Source organism: Callithrix jacchus, chromosome 20, assembly GCF_049354715.1.
Source record: "Callithrix jacchus isolate 240 chromosome 20, calJac240_pri, whole genome shotgun sequence".
Classification (NCBI taxonomy): domain Eukaryota; kingdom Metazoa; phylum Chordata; class Mammalia; order Primates; family Cebidae; genus Callithrix; species Callithrix jacchus.
Window position 1 is genome coordinate 38,085,213 of NC_133521.1, and position 24,351 is coordinate 38,109,563.

General features: G+C 39.7%; 2 protein-coding genes across 11 annotated transcripts in view; one reads left to right on the forward strand and one right to left on the reverse strand.

Annotated features, from left to right (window-relative positions):
* Nucleotides 1–24,351, reverse strand: part of LOC128930282 (uncharacterized) — a 968,777-nt gene that overhangs the window by 931,471 nt on the left and 12,955 nt on the right. For 3 of the 10 annotated variants that reach the window (XR_013530218.1, XR_013530219.1, XR_013530212.1), the window contains exon 1: nucleotides 8,879–9,143. The exons of 3 other annotated variants lie outside the window; for them this stretch is intronic. The gene's annotated coding sequence lies outside the window, so the exon portion shown is untranslated. Of the gene's footprint in view, nucleotides 1–7,729; nucleotides 7,861–8,878; nucleotides 9,144–24,351 lie in introns of those variants that run through there. 4 more of the 10 variants (XR_013530216.1, XR_013530214.1, XR_013530213.1 and 1 more) reach the window with 3 other exon arrangements.
* DYNLRB2 (dynein light chain roadblock-type 2) lies at nucleotides 9,274–18,603 on the forward strand. The gene is made up of 4 exons (XM_002761205.7): nucleotides 9,274–9,334; nucleotides 11,809–11,884; nucleotides 17,319–17,486; nucleotides 18,357–18,603. Exons 1-4 carry the CDS (start codon nucleotides 9,332–9,334, stop codon nucleotides 18,398–18,400), a joined length of 291 nt encoding a protein of 96 aa, XP_002761251.2. The 5' UTR covers nucleotides 9,274–9,331; the 3' UTR covers nucleotides 18,401–18,603.

Consider the following 24,351-nt stretch of genomic DNA (forward strand, 5'->3'; position numbering starts at 1 on the left):
AGTGGTTTTTCTGTCCAGTTTTCCCATCACTTGTTGAGAGAAGGATGTTTAATTCTTCCACTATCATTGAGGAAGTGTCTGTTTCTTCTTTCAATTCTATTACTTTTTGCTTTAAATATTTTGCAGCTCTATCGTTTTGTGCATACATTTTAATTTTTAGGTTTGCTACATCTTCTTGGTGGATTGACCATCTTATCGTTGCATAATGGTTCTCTCTGTCTCTGGTAATTTTCTTTGCTCTGAAGTCTATTTATCTGATATTTATGTAGTCATTCACTTTCTTTGGATTAATGTTTACACAATATTTTTCCATCTTATTTTCTACCTGCCAATATTATCATATTTTTAAATTGTGTTTCTTGTAGATGATACATAGTTGAGTCATGTTTGTTCTAATGCTCTCTGATGATCTCTTTGTATTGGTATATTTACGCTATTTATGCTTAATGTAATTGTTGATAGGCTTGGGTGTGATACAGGTGGCAGACTGGGTTCCCATATTATCTTTACAGAAGCTGCTGGGTGCAGAGGGCAATTAATTGACACCCAGCAGGAATGAAAGTTCCAACTCCCTACTCATTCTTCTCTAGCAATACTATGACAGAGGATGGGGGGAATTACGGCAATATGAGAGTGGAAATCTATATTCTCCTCTTGGGCTTTGATGGTTTTTTCCTTGGTGTTTTTGACTGGAGTAGAGTGGTTGTTTTCTGAAAGTTTCTGCCTTTTTAGGCTGGACATTTGCTGACGCTTTGGTTAGAAAAGGTAGGTTTTTGTTAGGGCTTTTAAAAAATGTCTGTGCCTGTTGACATTTCTGGGCTTCCAGCTCCTTGGGCAAAATATCCTAGTCTAGGATATATGTGACAAAAAGAAAACTCAAGTAACTTATAGCATGTCTTTCCTTGGGTCCCAAGGTCCCTAGCCAGTCTGTCTGGTTATCTCAGTCTCTTCTGTTTGTATCCAAAATGTTCAGGGTGATTAGTTATAATTAGGGGAAAGAATAGGGAGAAGCATGTCTATTTTATCTTTACAGAAATAGAAATCACTGATCATTTCTGGTTTCTTAATTCATTCTGACAATCTCTATCTTTTAATGGGTCTGCTTATGTGATGCATATGTAGTGTAATTATTGATGTATCAGGATTTGCTTGTTCCATCTATTTACCATTCTACTGTTTGCCCTTTTCCCTTTTGGTTGCCTAAACAATTTTTTATATGATAATTTATCTGTTTTGCCTTTGTACTATATCTGTTTGTAATTTTTCTTATTGGTTGCTCAAGATATCACATAGCTCATTTTTCACAGTCTACTTAAAACCAATACTTGACCACTTCAATTGAAATGTAGGAAACTTACCCTCAGATTAGTCTCTTTACCCTCCCTTTACTTTGCAGTTATCTTACATACTACATTTACATACTTTCAAACCCCCAAACAATGCTATATCTTTGTTTTCAACCAACAAATATATTTTAAAGAATTCAAGCAAATAACAGTCTATTACAGGATTCAGCAAACTTTTTCTGCTGAGGGCCAGATAATAAATACTTTAGGTTTTGCAGACTATACAGAGTCTGTCACAATTATTCAACTCTGTGCTTATAGAGTGAAAACAGCTAAAGACAATACATAACCAAACGAGCATAACTGTATTAATCAAAATACATGGTGAGCTAAATTTGGCATGTGGACTACAGTTTGCTGACCCCTAGTCTATTATATTTACCCAGATATTTTTAGTTTCTTCTTCCTTCCTTTCTGATGTTGTATGTCTCCATCTTGTATCATTTCACTTGTGTCTTAAGAACTTCCCTTAATGTTTTTTTAGTGCATGTTTGCTGGCACTAAATTTTCCTTCACCTAAAAAATCTTTATTTCTCCCTTTATTACTGAAGGGTATTTTTGCTGAATATAGAAAACTGAGCTGACAATATTTTCTCTAAGCTCTTTAAACAGATAGTTCCCTTCCAAGATTTATGATCAGGAATCATTCCTCTATAAACCAAAATCATTTATCTATAAATAATGCTTCATTTTACTCTGCTTTCGAACTTTATCTTCAGATTTTAACATTTTGATTATGACATATTTGGATATAAATTCATTTTTGTATATCCTCTTTGAGATTGAGCTTCTTGAATCTACAGGTTTGTATCTTTTAAAATATATTTTTAAAATTTAACTATTGCTTATTCAGATATTTTTTCTGCACTGCACTCTTTCTCTTCTCCCTCTAAGACACTTATTACAAATCTTAGATTTTGGAGTTTTTGTACAGTTCCTTGAGGCTTTGTTTTTCCTATCTTTTGCTCATTTTGGATAGTTTCTATTTTCAAGTTCGTTGGCTCTTTCCTCTAAAATCTCCAGTCTGATGTTTAGCTCACCCAGTGAGGTTTTTGTTTGTTATTTTGTCAGTTCTAAAACTTCCATTTGCTCCTTCTTTACATCATATATTTACAACATATATTTCCTACCTAGATTTTCTATGTTTTCATTTGTTTTAAGAATGTTTGTCCTGGCCAGGCACAGTGGCTCACGCCTATAATCCCAGCACTTTGGGAGGCCGAGGCGGGTGGATCAAGAGGTCAAGAGATCGAGATCATCCTGGTCAACAAGGTGAAACACCATCTCTACTAAAAAATACAAAAATTAGCTGGGCATGGTGGTGCGCGCCTGTAGTCCCAGCTACTCAGGAGGCTGAGGCAGGAGAATTGCTTGAACCAAGGAGGCGGAGGTTGCAGTGAGCCAAGACCACACCATTGCACTCCAGCCCGGGTAACAAGAGCAAAACTCTGTCTCGAAGAAAAAAAAAAAAGAATGTTTGTCCTTACTTCCTGGACTACATTGATTATAGTTATTTTAAAGTCTTTTTCAAATAACTCTAAAATCTGTGTCATCTCACATTACAAGAGAGTCTATTGATTCTCTTTTCTTAAGTTATTTTCTGGACTTTTGTATGTCAAGTGATTTGGGGTTGTATATTGAACACTTTGAATATTAGGTAATGAAATACTGAGTTTTATTTAAATCCCATAGAGAATGTTGGTTGGTATTTTTGTTTTTGCCAGAAATCAGTCCAATTCGGTTCTGGCTCCAAGCTCTGACCAGCCTTCTGTGGCTTATGATTTCAATGCAGGTTCCACTTTCCAAGAATTTGAAGAATTATTTGGATTTGATCCATGTTTATTCTACCCAGTCAGCAGTCTGGGACCTGTGCAGTGGTCTATACCACAGTTCTATTATCAAAGTCTTTGGTATATTGTCTGGGATCAGAAATACATATGCTCAGTCAGGGGTAAGTCTAGGAGTCCAAAAACAACTTGATGGGGTTGTCTTCCTGAGCAGCTCCTTCTCTGTGAACCCCCTGATACTTTCAAATTCCCTGGGGCTTTCCTTGTTAGTCCTCTGGCCAGAATGCTGAGACTTTACCCAACTCTGCCACACTCTGTATCTGTGTCGAGGTCCAGTGGTAAGAAAACACAGAAAAAAACAGTGAAGTTTGCCACACATTCTTGAAACCAAAGCCTCTCTGATCAGAGAATAAGGTTCCTGTGTTAGTCTGGTTTGTGTTGCTATAAAGGAATATCTAAGATTAGGTAATTTTTAAGGCATAATTGGAGGATGCTGGTGATAGGAATAAGCATCTCCCATAACTGAGTCAATGTCATAGAACTGTAGTATTACAAAGTTTCAGAAAATCAATTATTTTCTTATTAGGACACAGTTACCCTCTAATTTCTTAGTTTTTATGTATTCTAGTAATCAATATTATTTTCTTTTATGGGATTAGCACTTTGGTGTCTTGTTTAAGAAAGCTTTCCCTAACCCAAGGTCATAAGATGTTTCATTTATTTTCTCATGTATATCAAATTGACACAGTGATATGTACTGGAAAAAAAACAGATTTCCCCCACTGGTCTGCAGTGTCACTTTTGCTACACACCAAGTGTCCACAGAGGTATGCACAATTCAGAGACAAGGCACAATTAAGAGAAAAAAATGTGAGTCACAAAGTAGAAGAGATTTGTAATAGACAGATATAGATGGAGCTGTAGGTATCTATATAAAAGTAGACATATACATATAACTATCAAAAATCTTGCATCACAGGGCACACACACACACACACAATCCCCCCAAAAACAAGTCAATGAGTATGTGAGGGAAAAAGTGTTCAATCTCGTCAGTAATCAAGGAGATGCAAATTAAAACCACAGGAGACACCACTTTACACATTCCAAAATAGCTAAAATCTAAAAGCATGACAATATTAACTATGAGCAAGGCTGCAGAACCTAAGAAATTACCTTGCACTACACTGCTGGGTACATTGGTACACTGGCACAACCACAGTGAAAAATAGTTTGACAATATCTGCTAATGGATCAAACTCTTATAACCCAGGAAGTCCACTCCCACATACATATATATATGGGGGCAGGGAGGAGGGTCGGGGGCAGGAAGGAGGCTGAGGGTATATATATATGAGGGTGAGGTGAGAGGAAAGATGAGAAGGAGGGAGAGAGGAGGGAAAGAATGGAGGGAAGAAGAAAGACGGATCAAAGAAAGGATAAGACAGAAGAAACATGGTCAAATGATCCACACCGGTCACTGGTATGAGCCAAATATTATGTGGGTAAATATTATTTTACCCACATAATATTTAAACCTCACATCTCAACCTTCTAAGGTAGATACTATCTTTCTTGCTTTATAAATAAATAAATATATATGTGAAACAAATGCATGCCTCTGTGCACCAAATGACACTTGAAAAAATGCTGTGGCATCGATAGTCGAAACCTAGAAACAACCAAAATATCTGTCGGCAGCAAAAGTACATAAATAAACTGTGGTGTTTTCTTACAAGTGAGTACTGCACAGCAATAAAAATGAAGAAATCACAACTGCACACAACGTAGACGACTACCGTACACTAATGCCGAGTAAAACTGTGCCCAGAACAAAAGACGACACGCCAGGTAATTCCACTCACATAATTTTAAATGAGGGCAAACTAATGCATACTGTTAGAAGTCAGATAACTAACTTTGTGGGGAGAGTGGGAGTAATGGTTGGGACTGACCAAGTAGAAGTTTCCGGGGTGTGAACAGTGTCCTGTTTATTTTGACCTGGTTTGGGGGTTTAGGTGTTCACTTCGTGGTGACTCACCCATGGTATACTTGTTTTGTGCACCTTACTTTTTCATTTGTTACACTTACCAATCAAAGTAATTTTGAAACTAAAGATCAGAGACCTCAGGGCTGGATTATGCAAGAAAAGAAGAGGGATATAAAGTGCATGAAACTGTACTGCTCCTCTCAGCCCTTCCTTTCTTCTTCTGTAAGCAAAGTTAATAGACCAGGAAATATTGACAGTTTACCCTCAACCATAAGATACTGAGAATACCTATTACATGCAGTACACCGAGACAGGAACTGCTTGCTGGAGGTAGAAGTATAAAAATGGGAATTGTGTTAAAACGGGATTAGAGGGAGATGAAATAGATGAAGGTTCTAAATTCGTAACAGGTTGTACACAAAAAGAAAGGGAAAGATGCTCTTTAGTGAGAACGTCAACAATATGAATTATGGAGATTTTTCCTAGGGAGGGTTAAAAGAAAGAGAAGGTTAAAGAGGATAGTGAAGAAGGGAGACTGGAAGGAAGTAGTGGAAGGAAGTGGGGAAGAAAGGTTAGAGGAAAGATGAGAAGGAGGGAGAGAGGAAGGAAGGAATGGAAGGAAGAAAAAAGATGGACCAAAGAAAGGAAAAGCCAGAAGAAAGAAACAAAGTCAAATGATTCACATTGGTCACCTGGTATGAGCCAGACATTTTACCCACATAATATTTAAACCTCACATCTCAGCTTTCTAAGGTAGATACTATCTTTCTTACCTTATAAATGAAGAAGCTGATGCTCTGTTGATTTTATACAAGGAACTATGCCTAGAAATGTCAACCCCACCTGCACACAACTCCAAATCCTGTGCTCTAGGAAACCATTTAATTCCAACAGGGAAGATTCCCTTATGGAAAGCGAATACTTCTATTACTTTTAGGTCCTGAAAGGAATCACCCTAGAAGGTGCCTTTGTCCTAATACAAAGAAAATGATTGATTTTCTGAAACTTTAAATCTGTAATACTGCACTTTGATGACACTGGGTCAGTTATAGAAAATACTTATTGATATCACTGTCATCTTCTAATTATGCCCTAGTGTTAAAAGGTATTTTAACTCATTATTTTATATTTTATTATACTATTTTTCTTATTTGAGACAAGTCTCACTCTGTCACCCAGGCTGGAGAGAGTGGTGTGATTGTAGCTCATTGCAACCTCAAACTCCCAGGCTCAAGTGATCCTCTTCCCTCAGCCTCTCAAGTAGCTGGGACTACAGGCATATAACACCATGCCTTTTTTTTTTTTTAATTTCTAGTAGAAATTATGTCTTGCTTTGTTACCCAAGCTGGTCCCGAACTCCCGGCCTTAAGCAATCATCCTGCCTCAGCGCCCAAAATGCTGGGATTACAGATGTACTCCACCACGCCTGGCCTGTGGACATTCTAGAAGAATGTAGTGGCTATTTTCTAGAGGGAAAGAACTAGAATATTAGAAGAAGTTCTGTTAAGTGACAATGCCTTATCTTAGGAGAAAATGGACACAAAATTTATTCCATCGCCCAGTTCATAATATTTGCCAACTGGCAGGAATGCCAAAAATAGCTATGTGGGGTAGTATAGAAAATGCCAAGAAAATAACTCAGGATCATTATGTTATCTGGATTTCTTCAAGCTAACCGGAAAGCAGAAGCAAATTGTCAAAGAGAAAGAGAGACACCCAGAAGAAAATCATCTCTTTCTAACAAAATTATATGTGAAAAACAGTGGACTTGGTTTCTGCATGTATCACTTTTGGGGTTCAGTCCGAGTAATTGCAAAAAGTATTATTCCTTAATATTTTCACTTGAGTTCAAAGTTATTTAGCACTTACTGTGAGTCAAAGGAAAGTCTAATGGGATGGGAGAAGGAGGAGAGGGTAAAAGGGGGATTCACATATATTGAGGATAGAGTGGGAAACATGTCAGATATTACAAAGACACTTTATAATGCACAGCTCTGGACATTCATTATAGATCCAAAAAAGGCATGAAAATTAAACGAAGCTACTTCCAAAGAATAATTAGAAGTGAAAAACTGATAGGGGGAAAATGGCTCGAGTTCTCCTCATTGATTTCCTGTGCACAGAGTCAAACTTGACTGTTGGTTGAAAGTCAGTTTGGCTACTTCTGATTTCTTTTTCAGCAGTTGAGTTCCCCTGTCAGTGCGTTTTATGCTAGAATCGTTCTTTGCTCTAATTACAGCTGTCAGCTATTGAATGAGCTTGACACCCTGACTCCAGAAAGGAGGAAATTCACACTCCATGCATATGCAGTTGGTTCCTTCATTAAAGCTGATTGACATATCAGACATGGTGCATTGTCACTGATTTTTCTAAGAAAAATAAATGGCTACATAGAAAAGTACGAATCTCATTGATCAGAAACACCCAGAAAGCCCAAGAATCAGTCTTCATTCAACTCAGTCAATATTTCTGTAAAGACCTATATTTGTATTACTGCAAAATGGGAGATACGGTCAATCAGGTAAAAGTGAGACATGTACACACATGCATGCATACACACACAAATACACACATGCACATGCACATGCACATGCACATACACACACCAGACTCAGACTCCTTCCCCACAGCTCTAGCAGTCCTTTCCAAATCATGTTAGTTGGAGTACCAGGTATTGAGTGGCAGGTGGGATTCTTTGGCTATTCATATGAACTGGCTTTCTGAGGCATATAAATGTCTTGGAGGGAAGAAAAAAAAAAGGGAGAGAATTACAGTGATCAGAATCACCCACGCCTCAACAAAAATTAGAGCAGAACTACAGCTTCTCAGAGTGTTTCTGTACTTAATATCATAAAGTGACAGATTTGAAGCCGAAATGGATCATCAAGGCCAAAACCACCAATGAGTTCAAAACTGTCCCAGGGCATCCCTAACATGGCCCATTCAGAATTCAGTTGACTTTCCTAGCACGATGCATGTCTCGCTGAGTATGAGGCTACGTTCTGGAAATAGATGCACAAACAGAATTGGTATTACAAGAGGTTGTTACGGCATAGTCCCTATGAAGATGCATTCCCAACTTACGGCTTGTATTTTGTAATCAGTATTTGTCCCCCTCTAACCTCAGGGAGTCATAACACCACTCCAGCCATAAAATTTTCCTGCTGTGCTTCTTCATAGTGGCTCTTTTACTCCCAGGCTATAACGATATCATCAATGTCGTTCAAAAGGCCAAGTGACTTCTGACCACCCCTAACTGATCCTTACTGTGTTTCCTCCATCAGTTCCTTAAACACCTAGTGGAATGCTCTTCTATGGCAAAAGAATTCCAATAACCTCTGGAATTCTTTAGAACCACTTGCAATTTTTTAGTAACTCAGAACTGTTGATTTTTAAAATGGCAAAAATACAGATCCTAATGGATCCTGATACGCAACAGAAATACTGCCACGTTGCAACACTTCAAGGGAGTTGAGAACAGGAAGGGGGTGCTATAACTAGGTGAGAACACAAAATGTGAAACGTTGCTTACTCTACTGATCAGGGACTAGATAGATATAAATTAATATTTTTGTAAGTACATAAAGTTGTACTATTTGATGCTGTGATATATTTTTCTTCAATATAAAACTATTGGGAGAGGAGCGAACATTATTGGCCCTGCACACGGCAGTACTAATGGACAGTCACAGGCAGCTGAGATTATCGCCAAACCCCTAGAGCAGCCCAATCCCGTTGTCAGTTGGCCCTGTCACCTGTTTACTTGCTCCAGGGCAAGTACCACACGTGGACATTACTGCTTCAATTGGTGCATTTTGTCCGTCTCCCTGGCACCTGGTGGGTGGTGAATAAGCAGTTCTTGAACGAATGAGTGGCTATTACATTAATTCGTCCCTCAAGGAATAAATGGATGAACACAGGCCAGGAGCCCGACCCACTCCATCTTCCGTCTCGGGCCCCACCACCACAGGCTTGGGCGAACCTCAGGTGAGCGCCTGCTGGCCGCTTCCGTGAACCTTCACCTACGGTGGCCTGGAGGCATCAGGACTATGGTCAGGGCGGAAGCGTCGACCCGCAAGCGCGCAGGCGCGGCCCCTACGCTTCCGGGGGTCACTTCCTCCTTTGTCTCCTAGCAACGGCTGGTAGCGTTGTTGATATCCCGGGAGGCTGTGGCGCCGGCCTGAACCCAGAGTTTCGCAGCCTGCGCGATGGTAAATCTGGGGTCACCGTCCACGCCCCGCCGCTCTAAGGATGCCGACCGGCAAAGACCTTCGCTACCCGGCTCCTGGTGCCCACCCAAACACGGGTGGTCCCGGGGCCGCGGTAGAGGCTGGTGGCTCCAGGATCTTCTTGGAGGGGCGAGAGGGAGACTTTAGAAAGGGGAAAGAAGATGTCTAGATGAGTGGAAGCTGTCTTGGGAGTTGATTTCGTGGGGCTGGTACATGGGGAGGGGTGATATTGAGAAAGGGAAGAGAGACATCGAGAGGATGAAAAATGCTTAGTGGAGTGAGAAATCCGGGGAGCCAGGAAAGTTTCTAAAGAGGGGGCAGGAGGCCGAGATGGAGAAGAGAATCAGATACCCTTAGAAACAAGGAGGAGATGGGAAAGGAAGCGCAAGGGAATGGAAGGGTGAAAAGGGAAGATACTGAAAAAGAAGAAAGGGAAATAATGAAAAAGGAAAGAAGGGATGGGAGACTCCCTCCCCGCCCCCCCCAAAAAAGGTAAGAAAAAGGAAGTAGAAACTGTGGAAAGCAAAGGACATTAAGAGAGGAATGAGACGGGGATTAAGAAATTATACTAGGAAGACTCAGAAATCCTGAGGAGACAAACAACTGGGTGGAGAAATAGGCCAGGGAGAGAAAAGACAGGAGTCTGGAAAATAAGCAGCAGAGAGAAAGATAAATGAGAACTCAGTGGCTGTAAGAAACTGTGGACATCGTCTTAAAGATTGCCCAAAATGCAGTAAGTTACTGATCCCCTGTTCACCTCTTACGGTTTAGGGCAGTGTTTCTCAAAGTGGGATGCAAACATTCTTTGCTACATAAGATGGTCCAGAAATGCTAAATAAGAGTGAATCATATCTTGAGAAAGTTATTCCTCTTACACTTTGTTCAACCTTCAGACTACATACAGGAGAAAAAGTTCTGTTACTATTAGATTCTTAATACCACTGTCATTTGGTACTTTCAATTTTTTCATCCTAAGAGGAGGCCTCAGGCTCGAGCTTTCATTGCCGTAGAATTTAATGATATACTGTCTCTTCATTTTGTTCATTTTGCTTTACAGTTTTTTTTTTTTTTTTTTTTTTTGAGAGTTTCCGTCTTGTTACCCAGGCTGGAGTGCAATGGCACGATCTCGACTCACTGCAACCTCTGCCTCCTGGGTTCAGGTAATTCTCCTGCCTCAGCCTCCTGAGTAGTCGGGATTACAGGCATGTGCCACCATGCCCAGCTAATTTTTTGTATTTTTAGTAGAGACGGGATTTCACCATGTTGACCAGGATGGTCTCGATCTCTTGGCCTCGTGATCCACCCGCCTCGGCCTCCCAAAGTGCTGGGATTACAGGCTTGAGCCACCGCGCCTGGCTACAGTTATTTCTATTTATGATGAATAACATCAGGTTTCCATTTGTAGTAGTGATTTATGGTTTCCTCATAAAATGCGTTTATTAAAGCTTTTAGCAGGGAGATAACTTAAAGAACACCTACATAAATAATAGAGGTGGCACTAATAATGGCAAAACTCAAGAATCTAGTACACAAAGGCCTAAAGTTAAGGAAACATTGGCTAGGATAGAGGAAGTAAGTGCTCATGCCCATATCATGTGCACAGGAAAACTGTCTTAAAGTAACGTAATGTTCACCTGTGTAATATTCAGGAAAAAAAGAATATAGCAAACCCTCATCAAGAGAATTTGCAGAATACTGTTTGAATTCAGAATATCCAGTGAATGCTCAGTCATGAACAATTTATAGATTTGGAAAAGATTGTTCTTGACTTTGACTTTTCTAGAGGGAAAGAAAACATAAAAATACAGTCCACACGTAAGGTTCAGAATGAGTTTCAAACACAGTAATAGAGTCCAGAATAATCATTCATGGTTGAACATTCAGCGTGCACTGAGATGCAAGCTAGAGTTATCAAAGAAATCCTAGAATCCTGGAATATGTTGTTTTTATAGAATATCCTCTAAATTTCATCATCTGAACTCCTGATTAGGTCACATTAATGAAAATAAGATTTCTCAATAAGAACTGCTTTTAGAGGGAGGCCACAATATAGCTCTATAAATATTTAAAGCACTATAATGTAGAAAAGGAATTTTGATGTGAATACAAGTTCAATGAATGAAAGATAATCTGAGACAAATTTCCATGCAATGTAAAGAATACTTTTCTAACAAATGGAAATATAAACATTGAGTGAATCCTGTGAAGCAGTAAGCTCTCTGTTCTACAAGGGTTCAAGCCAAGAGATTTGTCAGGATTGTATGCAGGAGGTCTTGTATAGCTATGTATGTGGGACTTGACAGTTTCAAAGCTGTCTTTCAAAAATATGAGATTATCACACCTGGCACCTTAGGTTAAGGAGATAAGGGAGTAGGTATCTTTCTAAACATGATTCTCCTTAGGATCGGTTTACCACAAGAGCCCTTTTGGTTAATTATCTTTCTGCTCTCTTTCAGGCAGAGGTGGAAGAAACCTTAAAGAGGATCCAGAGCCATAAAGGGGTTATTGGAACTATGGTTGTAAATGCAGAAGGTAAATATATCACAGGCTGTCTTCTTGACATGCAGAAGCCAACCAGGAACCTGTTTGCTGTGTTAATCCTTAAGACAAACATCTTCAAATTTGACATCAAAAATATACATATATTTTACCTCTGGCATTCACTTACCAAACATCTATTGAGTATCTATTACATGCCAAACACTCTGCTAAGATCTAGGGTCATAAATATGAATAAGACATGTCTAAAAATGTTTATATACTCCTAAGAAGCATTATACATTGTTTACTTTTTAAAGCGTTAGTAATTCTCTTCCAACATTTCAGGAGTACCAATAAAACCTATATAGAAGATAGAATATCCTTGTTGGTAGTTTTGTTTCAATGTTATGAACCTTACAGAATTTCAATCTTGATTTTAAATGAAACTTTTTCCTTGAACATATTTTACTTAAAAATCTTTGAAAATTAATTATATCATTTATGATATAGTCTTTGTGGATATAGCATAAGAAGAATCTATACACTTCCAACCATGAAATCTGTAGACTTACCAAAACTTGCTCTTGCTGTACAATCCTTGTTAAGAATCCACATCGAATTTTCTATGGCACATTGCTACATGCTCAGCTATGGTGGCAACCTCTTAAGAGTTCCTGCTGGTTTCATTGCTAATTCAGGCACGTGTAAGGGCAAGAGGTAACAGAAATTCCAGAGCATTAGTTAAAATAAGAGTAGCTACTTTACATGATTTGTGGTGCAACCATGGAATTGGCATATTACCATCTCAGCGCTTTGAAAAATCCATCAGTAAATATTTATTGAGCAACTACCAACCGAAAGTCTGCTTAAATTCTGAACTACAATTCCTTACCACTAAGAATGGACAATAACCTACTTTGCTGGTGGTTTTGATAATTAAATGAGGCAATAATTGTTGAATGCTTGGCATAATATCCAACACTTAACAGAATAGTAATTAAATAGTTATGAGAATGTGGGGATTTTCAGTTCATTTATACATACAAAACATTTATTTTGTTTTCTAAAATAACAAGTAACTCAAGGCCAAATGAGTAAGAGAGATAATAGAACATAATAAATTTATCTAGCTCAAATAATCAGGGGGAAAAGAGGATTTAAGATGTGCCTTACAGGTAAGTCAAGAACGAAGCAGAATATTTCCAGGAAGCGTTCCAGCCCTAGTACGTGGATCTGGTTGTGCTGATATTATTTCCAGGTATTTGCATACATTCTGCCATGGCTCCGAAGATGAGCCATCTACATGATTTCATAGAGGTGCTGTGTTAGTTTCCTTTGGCTGCAGCAATAAACTAAAACACGCCTGGTAACTTAAAACAACAGAAATGTATTCTCTTTCAGTTCTGGAGATTAGAAGCTGAAATCAAGATGTCCGCAGGCTCATGCTCTCTCTGCAGACTAAGGGAGGATCATTCCTTGCCTCTTCCTAGTTTCTGGTAGTTGTCCATCTTTAGTGCTCCCTGGCCTTTAGACACATCACTCCAATCTCCACCTCCATCATCACATGGCATTCTCCTCCTTGTATGTCTTGGTCTGTTTTACTATAAGAATCTCAGTTACTGGATTAGGGTCTACCCGAATCCAGTGTGACCTCACTTAACTAATTATATCTGCAAAGACCCTGTTTCCAAATAAGGTCACCCTCTGAGGTTTTACTGGGCTTGAATTTGGGGATTTGGGGAGAATGGGGGGACACTTTTCAACCCTGTAAAGGTGCATTCACCTGTGACACCCAGAACCACTCATCTAATATGATTCTTTGGAAGATCTAAAGCAGGTAATTCTGGTGATCTGCATCAGATGTCTGGAAAATATTCACCCCTTTGATCTGTAATTTTACTCCTAGCAATTTATCCTAAACAATGATGAAGAACATATTTAGGTATGAGGATACTCACTGAGGTTCATATATAATAGCAATAAATAAACACAACAAATAAGTAAATATATCTTAACAGCAGAGGGACTTTTAAAGTATGTAATATGTACTTGATGAATATCACTCTTTGTAAAAGGCTGAAGGGCACTTACTCTGATGGGAAACTGCTCACAGTATTAGATGACAAAAACAGAGAACGAAGCGGCCACCAGCGCCTTCTGAGCCTGTCTACGGCCAGGTGCACACAAACACTTCAAATAAATACAGATGGAAGAGTAGGGATATGTTACAGTGATCACCTGAGTAGTGACATGAAAAGTGATTTTCACTGTATCTTCCTGAGGTTCCTCAATTAACACTTCTCTTGTCCAAAGGCAACAAAATACTATTTTCCATACCCATTAACTTGTAGTTAACCTCTACTAGAATCAGTGTGTATTAGGATTCAGGACACTTTTCAAGGTTTCAGGGTACATAAGAGTTTTTACTTTTTACCTGAAAGCCAAATGAACCTTTTTTCCCTAAAATATAAATAAGGGGCTTATTTTTATGGTTGGATTATTAATAACCAGCGTGTATGACAAGGATGTTTATTAATAGCATATGGTGTAAGCTGTGTGACCAGAATGTAATAATATACTGAATTTTAGGTGAAAGCATCATTTATTACAGTGCAGCTTTGCAGCTTTGGGAAGCCCCATGAAATGTAATACCAAAATATTTATCTAAGATGGCATTTTATGTATTCTTCTTTTCTACTAGCGGTTTTGGTCTACTAATTCTAGGCAAATCATTTTAACATTTTCGATTGTACTTGTGGTTGGGTTGGACCTCTGATGCTTACCCATTTAGACATCATCGCAGGCCATGTTAAATACAGTCCTTCTGTTTCACTGCCACTGAAACACAGACTTCCTACTGATGACGGTCAAGTAGACTTCCCAATTTAGCCCAACGCTACAGGTTTGATGAGAGCAGATTTTCTGTTAGCGATGGTTTCTCTTTTATAAAACCATTCATTGTTTACAATATTGCAACACTGATCATTGAATTAGATACTGGCAAATATGTATATTTGTCCCCCAGGCAGTCAGATGTGTCATATTTTCTCATGTACATAAGTCTGATTTCTACAGGGTCTTAATTTTAACTATTCCTGACATTTCTAACAGTCTGTCATTTGAGTTTCATTAGATTGTAACAGCCATCCAGCCATTTCCTTTTGTTTTGAAGTACAGTCTATCAACCAAAGCACAAATGTGCCGTTGAAGATGACAAACTGAAATAATAGATGCCAGCTTACTAGGATCAGGGAGAGACATATTGTAACGTAGTTCCACCAGATTTTAGAGTGCACATGCTCTTTGTTCTAGGAGCTTCACTTTAGGAATTTATCCTGCACATACAAGTATGAAATGAGATGACCAAGGACATATTCCGAAATCTTGTTTACAAAAGTCAAAGACTGGGAACAGCCTAAATGCTCATCCGTAGGACATGTTAAGTATATTACAAAACATCCATTCAACAGACTGTTATTCAGTCACTAATATGAGTGACTTACGTGTACTGAATCAATTTCCAAAAAGTATTAAATTTAAAAATCAAGGTACAGAATAGAGAATGGTATTAAAATAAAGAATACAAACACCTTCCTTCTTGAGTGGACCTAGAGTGTCGGGAAGGCTCCTAAGAAACCAGTGGCTGTTTCTCAGAAGGGAAGTGGGTAACTTTTATGCCATGTGCTAAAATTACTTCTTAATAAGTTATTTTTTAGTTACTTCACATGGTGCCAAGCAAGAGTTCAGTACCCATTTGTTGATGGATTTTTTTTGAGTGTGTACGGTGGATATGAAAACTCCATGTGTTTCCACCGTGTACACTCAGTATTCAAAACAGCCGGCTGTTTTATTCTTGACGTGGATCATGAACAGACTAACTAAATAGACCTGAGCATCCGATTCATAATCCTGTCATCTACATTTTAAATGATTTATTCTGGTTGTATTTATTGTTTGGCTACTGAGCAATGCACCCTTAGTAGGTAGTCAGTACTCAGGATGGAAAATAAAACTGCTCATCAACACCTTCCCTTCAAAGGTTGCATGCTTGCTGCATTTCCATATCCTGCTTGTTAAAGATCCATTGTGACCTTCAGGTACACAAGACAGCTGACTGCCTTCCAGGGAAAAAGTGGCCGACACATCACAATACAAAGACTAGCAAGGTTTTTATGATACTTTCATTATTGAATAGGTTTTCCTGTAAATATTATCCTCATACTGTGTAGCAAAACATTCTGAACATAGTAGTTATCTTAAAAGAAAGAGAAATCAGTCATTTCAAAGTCAAAATGGATGGTCTTCAAGAATTTTATGAAAACCTGGTCAAGTCCTAAGTCTGTAACACCCTTCCAGTCTTGAAAGCACTCGTCTTGTTTCATAGTTTCTGGAGCTACATTCTCTGAAGCACAATAGTCTCATTTTTTAAGTGCCCTTAATACGGATACCTAAGGAATTTGACAGCAATCCCAAATTCACCTTTGTATGTCCTAAAATAAAGGCACATTTGCAAATCCAGTCCCCCTGGAATTCCCTGGCTATCTGGTAGTTCTTAAAATAATATGAAGGCTATCTCTGATTAGATACAATATACATAAAATACCTACCATAGTGCCTGGTACATAATAGGCATTAATGCTGGGTGATTGGAACTGAGCTAGATTGATTTCAACTGAACTGAATTACACTTGCATATTCTTCTGGCTAGAATTTTCCAGTTAATAGCTTATGTTTTAAACTCAAGTAACAGAACAATAGAGCACACAAGTAGCCAAATTTAATGTTTAAACCAAAAATGAATGAAAACCAGGGAATGCACAGCAAAAGTACAGTATCCTTATTACCGCATTTTCTAACGTACAATTTAAGGTTTGCAAAATACTGTGTGAGGAGTCCCCTTTGATGTACCCTCTAGCATGTGCAGTGATGTCCCTTTTTGGTTCTGGCCTCAGGGAAGAACCATGTCACAGATCAAACACTTCAAAGCAGACTCACTATAGACATGATGCTCGGGGAATGCATTTCACATAAAAATATGTCAGCTTGGTACTGAATAGTTAACAGCTTCTGAAAGATATGTGCACAAAAGTGTTCATCATCACTCCATTAGCTATAAAAAAAAAATAAGGTACCAAATGACCAAACAATAGGAGATTGATTATATGTCCATAAAATAATAAAGTATGCAGTTACTAAAAATAATGTTGACAACATTATCAACAAGGACAACTTGTATGTTATAATTTAAATAAACAAAAAAAACCAGCAGTCAGATTTGTAAGTCCAGTTTCACACAACTATACTTAACAATCTACACAGAGACAAAAAGATTGGAAGGAAATAAACTAAAATTGTTAACAGAGAGTAATAAGCCATCACTTTTTCTTCCTCTTTACAACTATCAGTGTTTTACAGTGCTTCCACAATGTACACATTACTTTTCTAATCAGAAAAAAAAATTAACCAAAATTAAATCTCATAATAGGTATTCCCATCCGTACAACCTTGGACAACTCAACAACCGTTCAGTATGCAGGCCTCCTTCACCAGCTGACCATGAAAGCCAAGGGCACGGTTCGGGATATTGATCCTCAGAACGACCTGACTTTTCTGAGGATCAGATCAAAGAAACATGAAATCATGGTGGCTCCAGGTAATTTGGCATTTCATTTCCTGGTTAAACATCTTTCTACTTTGCTAGATAAAAAGCCTTGTTTCTATGAATGGGGAGGATAGGTTTTAGTATACAATATGAAACATAATATTCTATTACAAAATGATGCTTGAATGTAAAAATCCCAACCTAAAAATTGTATGAAATTAGCAATTAATGTGACCCATGACCACCTTTGAACAGGTTGAATTTTGCCCACTTGCATTTACTATTAATCAAAAAATTTAGAAAATGTAGGTCTCATTTTCAGCAAACTTAGCATACAGACTGTCTGCGGAGCAGGAGAAGTGTTCCCTGTCCTGGGGATGAAATCAGCAGTGAACCTAAGGCCTGCAGGTTCTTAAACCCTCCCTGTGAGGAAAGTACACCCCCCAGGTATACCAGAAGACTGCCACAGAAACACTTCTTTTCCTGAAGGAATTATGCTCACAATGTTACAAAATGACTATAAAAAGGGACCTATGCTACTAAATCTAGTCTAGAACCAACTGCTCTATAGCACATCCATCAAATCAGAATTGCCTATAAACTAGATAAAGCTTTTTCTACACCAGTGTCCTCACCCTGGCTGCACAGTAAGTCACTTGGAGGACTTTTAAAAAATGTTTCCATTCCTGGGACTCCACCCCAAACCAATAAAACCAGGATCTGTGAGGCTGGGCCCTAGGAAATGGGTATTTTCTAAAGCTCAACAGGGTGAGCCTTTCCACCCTGATGTGCAGCCTGAGTGGAAAACCATCTGTCTGCACAAGGTCTATGTGATGTTTTGAAGAGAAAAGCAGACTACTTGAAATATTCCTTGATTAAATTTAAATTAAGAGTGAATTGATTTTGTCCATCTCTCCATAGATAAGGAATATCTTCTGATCGTCATTCAGAACCCATGTGAATAGACCTGCAATGGCCAAGGTTGTCCAATTGACACTGGGTTGGAAACACTTGGCTCTCTAATGATTATTAAAATTCAATTTCAATCTAACTGACCCTTGAAACATTCTTTTCTGTTTCTACATTTAAACTATTCTGCATATCTCGTTTAGTCCCTTTTGATGATATTGTGAAGTTGTACTTTAGTGTTACAATAAATGATTTCTGGTATATATGTCTCTATCGTCTTATAATACACAAAACCAAGGATTCTAGTAAGACAGGGATCCTTGTGAAACTTCTTTTACTCTAGAAGTAGCTGTCATCAAGTACAAAAGTAGAATTTCACCCGTTTCTGAGATATGCCAAGGAGATTCAGTACAGCATTGTAGGAGTTATAAGGAGAGTAGAAAGCCCAAGACTCAAAGAGTGTTTGATGGTTTCCCAGGTGAGGTAAGGACGGAAGGGAGTCAGAGTCATGGTTCCCACTGGGGTCATGCCAACCTAAGCAGCTCTTCCATCCCTCTGACCACTGCTTCTAGCACACCAGTCTGAGGGGACCAGGACTGAGTCTTAGGCAAGGTTTCATACATAGAAGGCAGAGTAGATAACTCCAGAAGGTTTTATTTTTACTGGATGTTGCAAACATTCAGAAAATCATGAAAATAATGTAACAAGTCTAACAGATTTCCACGCACCCCAAACCCATACGAAAGAGATGTTCATATTTTGATGTTCATATTTTGCCACATTTGTTTTATATCCTCTTTTTTTCCAACTAAACTTTGCATTTTAAGATAACTGAAGTTCCATGTGAAAATTCCAGAAATAATATAGTGATTCTGTGTGTCCTTTATACAGTTTCCCCCTGCTGCAACAGACAGTATCACAAACAGGAAATTGACAGTGACTCAATCAAGATACAGAATATTTCCATCCCTGGCAGGATTCCTCAGATGCCCTTTGGCAGCACCCCTTTTCAACCCTTGACCCCCGACAGTCACTAAACTGTCCTCCATTTATATAATTTTTTAATATCAAAAAATGGTATGTAGGCCGGGCATGGTGGCTCCCTGTAATCCCAACATTTTGGGAGGCCAAGGCAAGCAAATCACCTGAGGTCAGGAGTTAGAGACCCGCCTGGCCAACATGGTGAAACCCCGTTCCTACTAAAAATGCAGAAATTAGCCAGGTGTGGTGGTGTTTGCCTGTAATCCCAGCTACTTGGGAGGCTGAAGTAGGGGAATCACTTGAACATGGGAGGTGGAGGTTGCAGTGAGCTGAGATTATACCACTTCAGCCCAGCCTGAGCAACAGAGTGAGACTTCGTCTCAAAAACAAAAACAAAATAATGGTAAGTGGAATAATACAGTACATAACCTTTAGGAATTGACTTTTTCCCTCCACATAATTCTCTTGAGATTCATCCAAAAAATAAGCAATGAAACATTACAGATACAGCTAAAGACTGCTCCTCCTCGCACCTCTGTCTTCCTTCCACAGAAGACTGTCAGGAGGAACAGGTTGCCCAATTCAGGGGTCCACAGACACTTTCACCTGAGTTCCTGCCACGGCTCCACATCAAGCCAAGTGTGATAAGGATGCCTGGTAAATTTATTAGTTCAGCCACACCGCTGGCCCCAACTTGCACCCTGTGAGGCTGTCATAGGCTACCCAGACAGATGGTGGGATCAGCAGAAAGGAAGAGCCACACCAAATCCTTAAAGCAAAAGGGATTTACTCTCTCAACTGGTGATGGGAGAAGAGACAGGCCATGGATAAAACCTACCCAAGGCTGAGAGAGACAAGGTAGTCTAAAGCCAAACAGCCAAAGCTAAGCATGCAACGGATGTCTGAGCCCCACTGCATAACTCAGTACTCCTGGGAGCAGAGCCTGCACATGTATATTTTGCAAAAGTTCTCCAGGTAGTTGCAATGCAGCTGCAGGCCAAGACATGCTCAACTGTGATCAGGAATGAAGGTTTTGGGGTCACTGGCCCTGGAATCTTCAAATTCTGGCTCTGCTGCTTGTCAGCAGTAGGAGCCTCATAGTCTCATTTGTAAAACAGAGTGATAAGAGAACCAAACCCAGGTTTGTTGATGAGAATCAGGTGAGCTGACGCAGATAAAACACCTGGCACGCAGTGAATATTCAACACGTTTGCTTTTGCCGACATTGTTGCCATCGCTCAAAGATGGCTCTTACTTGGGTGGTGAGGAGGAGTAGCCCAAGACACAGACATGAGTTTTAGGGACAACCCTGAGATTCCTCACATCATCAAGTCACACAGTTATAAGGAGGTTGCTGACTCTGTCTTCAGAGAGCAGAGAGCTAATAAGGCAATGAGCCTAAAGTGTATCAGGAGTGTGTCTGCCTTAACCTCTGGGATGAACAAACCCAGAAGGATTGCAGGACAGAGAAGCTATGCTATGGCACATAGCTGATTTTGGGGCCATTTTCCCATACTTTTTATTTTAAAAGACTTCAGACTTAGGGAAGATTAGAAAGAATAGCACTAGGAACACCCATACAAACTTCACAAATATTCACCAACGATTAATGTTTTATGATATTTGCTTCATCTCTCTAAGTATATATTATATATAAATAGATACAGATGTGCACACACAAATAGCATATAAAAATTGCAGATAGTATAATAGCAGGTATTTCTCCAAAATGAAAGCATCCTCTTACATAACCACCACACCAATTTCATACTTAAGAAATTTAATATTAATGCAATAATATCACATCATATGCAATCATATTCAAATCGACCCAGTGGTCCCAGTAATGTTCTTTATAGATATATATATTTTTAATCTAAGAGCCTATCAAAGGTCACACGTTGCACTTGGTTGTGATGTCTCTTTCATTTTTTAACTGTTCTTAGAAACTTATTCTCCACTTCTCGACCTCTAGGTGGTATCCAATTTGTACTTGCTCTCCCTAGAGACCCTAGTGCTGCCTGCCCCCATTCCCTATAAGCCCCTCCTGACTGGGCCCAGACACAGTCCGTAATGACAGGAAATGAAGCTGCAGGGCGGGTCTTCACCACAGGTGAGTGACTGCCTTCATTACAACCTCTTCCTTAAGCCCAGTGAACCCTGAGTACCTCAGCCCTGGACAGCTTCAGCATCTGCTAACAATTTCCAACATAAACAAGATCTTGCTAGAATCCAAATGACCAGGAAGTATACTAATGAAGGGAAATCCATTCTTTTTTGAGTTGCAAACTTTCAGACCTGGAAAGAACCCTACAGATCATCATCTCTCTGACCCTTCGGTTTTACAGGGAAGGATTTCTCCTGAGCCTGCTGTCAGGTGTCTTTAGGACATCAGGTATGTGAACTTGCATTGCTCTGGCCATGCCTATGGAACTGGCATGACATTTTCAGGGGCTCCTACTCTTGTGAGATCCCCTCCATACCATCCCCAAAAAATGTTTTGAGGAGGCCCAGAATAGCTCATTGTCTTAAAGTGTCCCAGAGGTAACATTTGATTCTAATACCCAAATCTGTCTTCTTCCCATAGTTTCCTGCCCACCCAGAGCTTGTCATCAGATGCATGGCTGAGTGGTAAAGCCACTTCCTTCCTCCTGACCCAGCCAGAAATTTCAAGCCCTATTTGCAGCATAGCAGTGTGAAATCTCTGGCAGGTGCAGACGGTACTGATGCAAGTGCCAGAGCTCTATGTGGGCTCTTCAGGGGAGGAACACACTTCCACCCCACTGGGCAGGAAACTCACAGTAGTTGCTATACAGTTCTGCCTGTACCTTTGCATCCAGAGGAAACCGTGATGCTTTATTGGGGCAGAGACTGTGGCGGCAAAAGGAAGAATTTGCCAGAGCCAGTTACAGTGAAGGAGGATGTGATCTCAGGAAATTTGAACCACACCTCTCTGCCTTCTGGCACGCATAACTTTATATTCCCTCTTGGATTCATAAAAGCATCGTTAATGACCTATATCTAAAAGATGGCTGGACCTATAGACTGAAGATTCACACCCATCCAAAACCATCAGTAAAGCTTTCGACTCCTACGGGAAGTGCAAGCCTGGGCTCATGTAATGCTCCCTCTTAGTCTAACTTGCTATAAATTTTACCTGAACAATAGAAGAGCTATTTGCAGAGTCTCTGGAGGAACATATTCCAACCATAAATATTAATGATAATGAACCTGGAAAGGCCAGTTTAATAAAATAGCTGAAAATGAATTTTCACATCATTAGCATTATGAGCTCCCAAATCTTCATCTCTGAACAGCTGGACTATCCCAGTAGAGGATGGGTGGGAACCCGCCTAGATCTCTAGAGCGGTGCCTCCTGCAGACCCTTTTACTTTTACATTCCCTCTTCTCTTCTAAAGCCAAAATTGCTATAGACTAAGGCTGGATATTTTGTCTCCCTTCTTGGTCTTTGAAAAATTACAATTATTCCCAATTTCTGTTTGACATGGGGCAAAATATCTTCACTCTTTTGATGTTAGAAAATAATGTCTTTCAAATGGAAACTATCGTATGTGTAGGTGAATTGCCTATAGATATTCATTCAACCAACATTTGGTCTTACATTCTTTGTTGACAGAAAGACAAGAAAGGCTGGGCACAGTGACTCACACCTGTAATCCCAGCACTTTGAGAGGCTAAGGCAGGTGGATCACCTGAGTTCAGGAATTAGCGGCCTGGCCAACATGGTGAAACCCCATCTCTACTAAAAATACAAAAATTAGCTAGGGGTGGTGGTGGGCGCCTAGAATCCCAGCTACTCAGGAGGCCAAGGCAGGAGAATCACTTGAACCCAGGAGGCGGAGGTTGCAGTGAACTGAGACTGTGCCACAGGACTCGAGCCTGGGCAAAGAGCAAAATTCCATCTCAAAAACAAACAAACAAACAAAAAGGCAAGAAAACATGGATCATATGTGGGGCATAAGAGAGCATTCAGAGAGGTGTAACATCTTTAATAGGGGCCTTACAAAAGATAAGTTGGTCTCTCAAATCCTGAGAATCAGGGGGCTAGGAGGCTCCAATAATACGAAAGCATCTCTGATAAAGGAAACTCAGGTATTCCCAGAGCAGTGTGGACTACTTCAGGTTAGTAACTCCTTTCTGGTATGTTTCTCAGGGTTAGCCAGGCACCCGGCCATTCCTTGAACCCAGAGAAGAGAACACTGCATCTCCTTACTTCCTCCTGGCTTCCTACCCCAGGAAACCTCCACTCCGTACTTCCCTTCAGCGTACATAGTTCCGGGGCTCCCTGCACAGATGTCACCAGCCTGGATCACTCCTGCCACATGCAGAATTGATCTTAAAATTCTCTCTGTTTGGTCAGCTTTGAAACTTGACACACAATATGATACAGGTGAGAGAGCATGAGAGCTGGAGTCTGACTCTGTGACGTATTAGCAAGGCCAACAACTTTGAACCTCAGTTTTCCTGTCTACAAACGTGAAGAATGTCCACCCACAGCAGCCTTGGTTTCTGAACTATACAGGACAGCATAGAGGCCAATTACTGTTGTTAACAATAGCAATAGCAAAATACAAGTTTACCACAATACAAGCCATTTAATGCATCTCACTGTGGGCTCTTCTCATCTTTCATTGTAAATAATAGGTGTATGGAGTGGTGATCCTGTTAGGTGCACAATTCTGCGTTATCCCTTTCCTTGTCAGTTGGTTAGCATTTCCACATTCCCAACTAGAAATCATATTGATGTTTAATATCCAAATGCAATTTCATCAGGTTGGTCAGTAGTAAAGACGTGGTCCAGTTGAGGCCAATGAGAGATGTTTCCTTAGTGTTTGGATTTGGAAAACAGAGAGAAAATTTTCATGTGGCTCAACCTATGCACAAAAACACAGGTGTTTTTGTCTCAGGGGTAGCCATGTGTTCTCCATGGGAGTGGCAGAGAAAGCCAGTTCTGAGAAGAAGAGAATGCTTCAGACATGCATTGTAACACAGAACAAGAGATACA